Source organism: Olea europaea, chromosome 1 (assembly GCF_002742605.1).
Source record: "Olea europaea var. sylvestris chromosome 1, O_europaea_v1, whole genome shotgun sequence".
NCBI lineage: Eukaryota > Viridiplantae > Streptophyta > Magnoliopsida > Lamiales > Oleaceae > Olea > Olea europaea.
The window spans coordinates 9,950,676-9,960,028 of NC_036237.1; the positions used below are offsets into that span (position 1 = coordinate 9,950,676).

The 9,353-nt window shown below is 35.0% G+C and overlaps 1 protein-coding gene across 3 annotated transcripts in view; it reads left to right on the forward strand.

Moving 5' to 3' along the window:
- Window positions 1-998: 998 nt before the first annotated feature.
- The window catches only part of LOC111393395 (plastid division protein PDV1-like), a 10,070-nt gene continuing 1,715 nt past the window's right edge, over window positions 999-9,353 (forward strand). For 2 of the 3 annotated variants that reach the window (XM_023018914.1, XM_023018923.1), the window contains exon 1: window positions 999-1,545. In XM_023018914.1, the coding sequence (XP_022874682.1) occupies window positions 1,224-1,545 (322 nt within the window). In that variant the 5' untranslated portion in view covers window positions 999-1,223. The remainder of the gene's footprint in view (window positions 1,546-9,353) is intronic. The other variant, XM_023018905.1, reaches the window with a different exon arrangement.

Below are 9,353 nucleotides of genomic sequence, written 5' to 3' on the forward strand. Positions count from 1 at the left end.
TCCTGTTGACTGATGACAAATTGGACGGAAATGACCACCGTTGCAATTATATATAAAGGTTTGGAACTGTGACTGCAAAAATTAAAGATTTGGATGTAATTTGAAGCAAAATGAAAGATTTGGGATTGACGCTGCAATTTTCCCATTTCTAAACTATTGAATTTTTAGAATCTGTCAAGTAAAGATGAACGATTCTAGAAATTGAAAAATTGAATACACTTTTTAAAGGGATATATTTTGGTAAGCTGGGCTTAACAACATTAGAAAATTTTAGGAACAAAATATGTAAGAATACTTTTAGATCTTACTTAATTTTACTTTATTCAATTCAATAAACCAAACCCGCTCATAGATTTTCAATGTGAATAAAACCATTTCATTAGTCCCAACCTAAAAAATAAATATCAACAAATCAAAGTTTAAATTTACATAATATTAAGAACAACGCACCTACTCAATAAATTTCGAAGATTTTTTCTCGATTGATAAAAAATGTACTAAAACACAAGATTTTTTTTTTAAAGAATGTATGATTAAAAAATGAAAAATTATGAAAAACGTAAAAATATATATATATATATTTTGAATATGTGGTTGAAAAATAAGTTTGATGAAAAATGATTTTTGAAAAAATCTTCCAAACAAGGCTTGAAATGAAATATAGTTCACGTTCTTTTGTCATCGATGGTACATTGAAAAATATTTTAATTGTTGTCACTAGAAGAAAGTTCATTATTAAAAACTTAAGATGAAAATGTTTTTCTAAATTTTTGAAAAACATAAAACTTGAAAAATAAAAAATGATTTTAATTTGTTTAGAATGGTGAATCCACTCAAAATAATAGCCAAAATTTAAAAGCAAACTACACACTCATTTTCCTAATCCTTTTTTTTTTTTTTTTTTTGAAAAAATGATTCTTATTTCCCTCAAAACACCAACTACATAATGAGTTGCTTGCTCAAGCACTACTTATAAAATATTAAAAATAATCAAACTAAGGACTTTCGCTCTTCTCCTGTATCATTCTCCCCAGTTCGTTCATTTCAACTAAAGTTGCTATTTCATTCCATCGCCCTCTGTAATATAAAGAGAATTTTTCTTAATTTTCTTTCATTTACAGTATAGTACAGGAGGATTGCTTCGGCTCTCGAAAATTCCTTTTATATTCTTCATATAATTGTGGTATTCGTTCTATTTTCTTTCCGTTTTTCCTCCAAATGAAATGATAAATGGGATGGAAGAGATCGAAGTGGTGCTTGAGAAAATATGGGATTTGCATGACAAGTTAAGCGATGCAATTCACTCCATTTCTCGAACCCACTTCCAGAATTCCATAAAAAATCCTCGCAAATCCACTTACTCGGAGGAATATTATTTTCATGGGAAAAAGAAATTCAATGATGATGACAATACCGGGTCGGGTTTTGTATACATGAAGGGGCTTCAGGTCGATGACGAGGATTCGGTAGTTCAAGAGGCCAAGAGTCTTTATGCCATCCGAACCGCGCTTGAGAATCTGGAAGACCAGCTCGAGTTTTTTTTATGTGAGTTTAATTGTTTTGAAAATTGAGCTGATAATTATATATTTTTAATTAGTTGTTAAAATTTTACAGAATTGAAATTTGAGTTAGTATTGTTGTTTGACTTTGTAGTCTCCTTCTGGTTATGAGGTTAAAGATGGAAAAAAAGTTGGGTGTAGTTTTACACGCTTTACAATAGAACAGCCAGATGCGGGTTTTGTTGGGACAGTTTATCTGTTTATGAAGCAAGAGGCAATAAAGTGATTAATCTTTTAAATTTCATAATTCTAATGAAACAACCCAAACGAAATATTATTTGATTGTGGGCTCTCTTGTTTTGGGAAGGTTTGAGGTTTGGGGTAGGTGGGGTGGAGCACATAGCCACCACCACCCTTTGGAACCACTAGCCTCCCAAATTGAAACATTCAAACTGGTAGCCTAAATTGAAACTAAAAAGAAACATTTCTCTATTCAAGTGGCACGTTACCTTACAAAAATGAACTACTAATAAGCTGGATAATATGAATATGAACAAGAAAGAATGAAAATTTGAATCAAGAACCATCTCGTCTCCAAATATGGAATGTGTGGACTATAATGTCATTCATGTATTGAAATTGATTCATGTTACTTTAGGTGTAGAAGCCATTTTTCACAATTATGGGGACCCTTGTCTTGGCTATATGTTGTAGAATTCCTTTTGGGGTGGTTATTGAAATTCAATATTGAATATGTGGTGGTCGAAAATCAGTTGCTAAACATTGAGTTTTGAGCAAACTCAGAATCTGAGCGCTGTGTTGGGGGATCTGTGTCTTTTTCCTAAAGACCAAGATCTTTGTTCAATTGTCGAAATTAACCAAATTCAAGATATATAAAATACACTCTCTCCTTGTGGTTGTGGCTCATTTGGCAATGAAGACGTGATTCTTTTCTTGTTTCAATTGGCATGGTGGGTGGTGGCGGCGGCCAATGTTGGAGCCTGTATTAGATAAATAAAACATGAACACCCTAGAGGGAGAAATTCCCTTTTCAGTGGTTATGGCGTGGCTGTGATGGGACTATGGATAGGAGTGGGGTACGGGTCATTGAAGAAGACCTTTTTTATTTTGTTGGTTATTTTTTATCTTTTTGTTCCATATTTTTATTTTGTCTCTTTAGATATTTGTCTTTTTGTTATAATAATCTCTTTATAATGCTTTAACTGATTTTTTGGACGGGATATACCAATAAGGACAGATTTGCAAATATTTTAGAGGTTGAGGATGGATTTTGCCAATAAAAAGGTTGGATTTGTTACTAATCTGATAGGTTGGGTATGAAACATGCTAAAAAAATGTGAATGGCCATGCAAAATAGTGAGTGAAAACCATATTGTGGAGAGTACAGCTCTCTCGAAAGGCTGATTGTTTTTATTTTTTATTTCTGTGTTATCTTTCAAAATCCGCCTCCTTTTTTATTTTCTTTCTACAAACAAAATGATGAAGAGAGAAAAATGCTTCTTCAACCAATAACATTATGAATCATGCATGCACTTTCATGCGAGGTTGATAATATTAAGAACGTATTATTAAGCAAAGTCATCCTCCTTTTGAAAGTGCTATGAGATTGACGTTATTCTTGTAAATGATAAACATAAGAATCACATTACATTTGCATATCCATTCGAAATCAATTTATTGGTAAAAAATGTATGGTTTAGTTTCTCGAGGAACTTGATAAGCTGTTTAACTTATTAAAACAACTCTTATAAGAGCGCTTGCGATTTATTCTACAATTGCAATCTATGTGGAAGACAAATAGAAAGACTTCCAATTCATGTGGCATACTTGTCTTAAGAATAGATGGTCAAGTTCGAATGCTATCTTCTATGAACTTAAATTTATTTAATAGGATAGAGAAAAGGTTAAATTTTATCAACTAATCCCATCTAACATAACCTCTACTTCTAGACATACCTTTAGACATTGTCTATTTTTTCTTGGCACATCAGCGTGACTGAATCCTCAGTTTTCATGGGAGAGGAATTCTTTTAAACACCGTCTGCTTTTGTTGCACATTTTTTAAAGCAATCCATGGTTGCATTGTAGATGTTCAAAATGTGGTACATCTTTGTTGGTAGTTGTGGTTCTTGTTATCTGATTTTGTTCAGATACCTAGCCATGCTTGAGTGGGCTCGATACCCTAACCAATAAAATAATGCTTACATTCAACAAAAAGTAGTAGTTGTTCAAGTGTCTTCATCTTTTGCCATTTTTATATCTTTCAAAAATAAATGATTCGGCAAAGAAATCAAATTATGCTTTATGTTCTTGTATGCTATAATTCTACAACCCCTCTAGCCTATTTCTCCATCTGAAGTTGCAAGCAAACATGCAATTAGAAAATGAAATGGTTCTAATAAACAATATTTGTTGCCAATCTAGGAAAGCCTTTAGGTCGTCTTAGGTTGATTAAGCTGTCAAATATCTTATTCATAAGATGGCATTGGTGAAAATGGTAATAGCAAACTTAGATAACAGCTGTAAGGTGAATACTTGTTAGCTTTTACAAGAGTCATAATCAAGCACAAGCCTTGTTCATATACTTGAACTGAAGTCCTGTGGCACCTTTTGGAGGCATTTGGATTCAAAACGCAATAGAGAAAGACGAAGGTTATAAAAAATAGAGAGGATCTGGTGGAAGAATTTAGAGGGAGAGAGAGAATTTGAAAGAAATTGTGACATAATTTAAACTGAATCAATCTTCTGGTGTCTATTTTAGGTATTAGGATTTGAAAGCAAACCTTTCTGTATTCTTGCCATTTAGTCTAAGTAATGTAGTATAGAGAAGAGGGCAGCAAGAAAGACGAAGGAATTGGAGAGAATGGGGGGAGAAATTTGAGAAGAAGCAGAAATTCAAGAGGAAAGGGGGAGGGAGAAGAAGGAGAAGCTGCAACCAATTTCAATTCATCATAATTATCAACTGTCCCAATTAAACAACAAATCAAATATAAATAGCTAAACAAAAACCCTAAAGATAAAGAGCTTGGGCCAAACGCATTAAACAAGCCCAATAATAGAACATAAATAAGGCCCCGTTTGTTACACATTAATGTAAAAATGAGAATGAAAAATATAGCCATTATGGGCCGCACAAGAGATAGAAAGTCAAATATGGTGACTTGATATGATGGATAACGGTCATATTTTTCATTTTAATTGACAAATAATGGGAAACAAATGGGGGCTAATAGTCCAAATGGAAATACAAAATAATAAATGGATGTCCGCATCAACTCTCCTGGGTGGAGAAAACTCGATCCTGTCGAGTTGGTAAATCACAAAATACTGCTATGCATCTGATACCCAAAATGCTTCAGGTCATGCCACGGGGACGATATTTTTGACAAATCAAGTATTGAAATTCCATGATTGATAGTAATGAAAATTATAACTTATTCCTAAGAATATGATTTGACCAAGGGGGACGGTCTTTCCTTCTAATCAAGGATTGATGTTGGACTCCAAATAACCAATATTCATGCATCTCATCTCCAAAATTTTCGCACGATTATACATAATAAGGAGCACAAAAAGCACGTTGATCTACCCAACAAACAAGGGAGTACCGATCTCTCCATCAATTGTTAACACAACCTGTTCATCTAAATTTGATGCAGGATCAATAAAAATACCCAATGAAGAATAAGAAAACCAAACAACGGGAAGAAGAAATCAAGGAAAGGGATGGCAGAAGGGAGAAACAGTAGAAGAAAGAGAAGAATAATGGAAAAGGAGAGAGATTTCAATACAAGCCACCAATAATTTTATTCATTCATCAATTGTCTCAATTACATGGCAACTAGGTTTCACTAACAAAGCAAAACCCTAAAGAGAAAGGGCCAAGCCCACTAAATAACAGTCTAACTAAAATAAACAAAATAAATAAGAGTCCAAATAAAAATAAAAATAAATATAGGTAAATGTCCTTATTGACTCTCCCTGGATGGGAGAAAACTCGGCCCTGTCGAGTAGATAGATTACAAGAGGCTGCAGTTAATCTGACACCAAAAATACTTCAAGTCATGCCACGGGGGACAATCTTTCTGACAAACCAAGTTTCGAAATTCTATGATTGATAGTAATAAAAACTGTAGCTTATTCCCAAGAATATATTCTGACTAAGGGGGACGATCTTTCCTTTTAATCAAGTACCGATATTGGACTCCAAATAACCAATATTCATGTACCTCATTTCCAAAGTTTTCACATGATTGTATATAATGAGGAGCACAAGAATCACCTCAATCTACCCAACAAACAAGGGAGTACCGATTCTCTCTTTCAATTGTTAACACAACCTGTTTATCTAAAATAGCATCAATTTTATCTTTGTATGCTGCGATGAGTGTTATTGGAGTAGAAATTGTAGTATATGTAGGTTAGGGGTTCACATATGAAAGTAGAAAAGGGCCATCCAAACAATTAAAATGACATTTGTAAGTAACTAAGTCCTCAACAGTTAAAATAGAGTGGTGCCCAAAATGTGGCAAAAGATCAATGACACATGTATTTGAACCAACACGTTTTAAAATTTCATAAGGATCAGCACTATAAGCTTGCAATATAACATAATCCCCAATATTAAATTTAAAATTTCGCTTATGCGAATCAGCTTGAAGTTGATATAATGCATTACTTGCTTCAAGTTGTTTATTGATCTGAATATGCAAGCTATGAAGATGTGATACAACTTCCTCAACTGACATAGATATATTGGCATGTGGGCACATAGGAATAAGGTTTAAAATTGTCCTAGATTCATAACCATGAATAAACCGATTTACAAAATTGTTACATGTAATTTGCATTGTTAGGAGGATCAAATTTCAATTCCCAAGATTTTCCGTGAAAATGGCATGATTACACAAATCATCAGTACCTTTAGGTTTGATAAGAGTATGACACACAACATTTGACTGAGAGGTATCGGGAACAAGGGTTATGATACCTAGATTCATAGGAAAAGTCTGAATACTATCTGAGGAGGTATTCTCACTATCATCTAAATCTTCAAATTCTTCAAGTTTAGGTTCATAGATTTTATCTTCTAATCGCTCATCTGTTATATTCTTTCGTTCTTCAATGACTAACGTTCGACTAGAACATTCGGGAGAATTGTGACTAAAGTCCTTACAGTTGTAGCACTGCAAGTGAGGAGTTATTGGAATTTCAAAATCTTGACCTCTATTTTCCAACAAAGGAGTAGCATTAGATGAGAGAGGTCTTAGAATAGACATAACAGGAGGACGTGGCATTGATATGGGAGGAACATCAGACGGGAAGGCTCTACAATAGACTTATGACGAGGTGGCGCTGATGAGATGGGTGAACGATGGTGACTACGCTTTTCATATGAAGCACTAATAAGTAACTCATAGTCCCGAGCTAAAGAGTAAAGGTGATCAAAAGTAGTGACACCTCGAAGTAAAAGCTCACGCATAAGTTCATCTCTTAGACCTGCTCAAAGTCAGGGCCTCATCCTTAACGACATGACATTTCATTCGAAATTCCTCAAATTGAGCAATATATTCGGTCACTAATTGATTCCCTTGTTTAAGGACGGTCCCTTAAGTAAAAACTTTAAAATATAAGCGACTATCAAAAGTAGGAGTATCTAATTTAAAGCCTCTAAAGAAACTCTCCTTATGACGAGGAAAAGAATGAGTACATGACGATTGTGGCCTCTTTCTCGCTTACGAACATGATCCCTATCCCTACGATCGTGTTGAAATATTTTTGATCACCTTGTCGATGACGATATTATCTATTGTGGGACACTTCAGAATTATTAATATCAGTCGAATGAGGGATTTGCTTAAAATTGTTCAGACTAGTGGCTAGATCTCTACTCTTTTCACGAGTAGCTGCCATCTCGATTTGGACAGCTGCTAATTAAGTTTGTAAATGTTGCTGGCTAGTGACAAGTTGAGCTAATTGTTTAGTGAATGCATCAAATTGGGATGGGTCCATCATCAATGTACTAGAAATAGAGGCAACAAAACGACCACTACGCAACTGCGTGCAATATAATACCAGCTAAATGACATGCAATGGTGAGATCAATGAACAATAAGTGCATGCAATGGGAAATAACAACTTGAGCATTTTTTTTACAAATTTCGGGATTAAGTAAATTCGAATATGGCAAATTAATACTGCTGATCTATGTAAAATAACAAAGCATGAATTAAATACTAGTCAAAACCTAATCACGTAGAATAAGTCGGGTAAATGGGGTTTTGACGAAATCAAGGTATTCAGTCACGTGACTTTAGGTATATTATTAGAATAATGACAGTACAAAAATTTAATCGATACAATTTTAAAATGAAACAGTAGTGTAAACCAAAGATAGATAGGAACAGTGACTCCCTATAGTCGAGTTGTAAAGGTGGTGTTCACGAAACTCGAAGTCGCCTGTGATGTACTCCGAGACCTAAAGAATCAGACTGTACCCAATTATACTCTCGAGTCATGAGCAATTGAGTGAGATGACAAGATCAATCCGGACGTCAACTCTAGCTGCTCTCGAATCTGATGGTGGTTGGGCACTTTTGAAGATGATGCCTGGGTAATTTAAAACTAGTCCTCCTTTTGTTTGGTAATTTAAAATTGGTCCTCTTGTGTCTTCAGTGGCAGTGGTGGTATTTGTGTGTATGTGAAGGTAAGGTAGTGCAATGTTTAAGGGATTGGGTCTATCTCTAGATTAAGGTGGCGGCGCTGGTGGCGAGTGGTGTGTTATATGGTAAAATCAGCGACATTCCAACTGTGGTTTGCCGGTTTAGTGGAGGTGCCATTGGCATGGGTAGCGTCAACGGGAGTAGAGGCAGGCTGGGTGGGTGAGTGTCGTTGGTGCTAGCGGCGATGATTTTGTGGGTTATTGACGAGGATAGAGACGGGTTGATTGGAGTTCAAGGAAGTAGGCTGAGTATAAGAAAGGGTAATGCACTTGGATGGTATTGGGCCAATTTAAGTGTTGTATATAATGGGTTGGGGTTGAGTGAATTAGGTCTGGATTGGGATGGGGTTGGATTTTGGGTCGAGTTGTAGTTGGGATTGTGTTATATGTGAAATGGGTGGGATGTGTGGGCTGCTGGACTTGGCTATATGTGAGTAGAAGATGGAAAGTGGGCTGTCTACGTGGAAAATGGCTTTGGGGCGAATATAGATTTTTGGGATGCTTGAATAATAATGGGCTTTAGGTTTGCAAATTCGTAAAGAATTTGGCAAACGTTGAACAGTAGCAAGGAATAGCAGCAGCACACTGTGAACGTCTCTCTTTTTTCCTTTTTTTTTCACAAATTGACAAAAATACGAAAATTGCTTCTTCTTTTTTTGGGCGTAAATAGTAACCTTTTTTTTTTTTTTTTTTTTGGATTTTTCCAACTAAGAAAGAAAATTGAAGAAGAAAACTGTCGCCTCACAATGAATTTTTGTTTGTTTGTTTGTTAGTATTGTTCTACAAGTTTTTGGGAAGAGGATAGGAAGCAAGTTTTGAATTGTAGATGAGAAATTACTCAATTTCGGCTTTGATATGAAATTTGATGTAGGATCAATAAAAATACCCAATGGAGAATAAGAAAACCAAACGTCAGGAAGAAGAAATTAGGGGAAGGGATGGCAAAAGGGAGAAATAGTAAAAGAAGGAGAAGAATAATGGAAGAAGAGAGAGAACTTTCGCCACAAGCCACCAATAATTTTGTTCATTCATCAACAATCTCAATTACATGGCAACTAGGTTTAAATAACAAAGCAAAACCCTAAAGAGAAAGGGCCAAGCCCACTAAATAA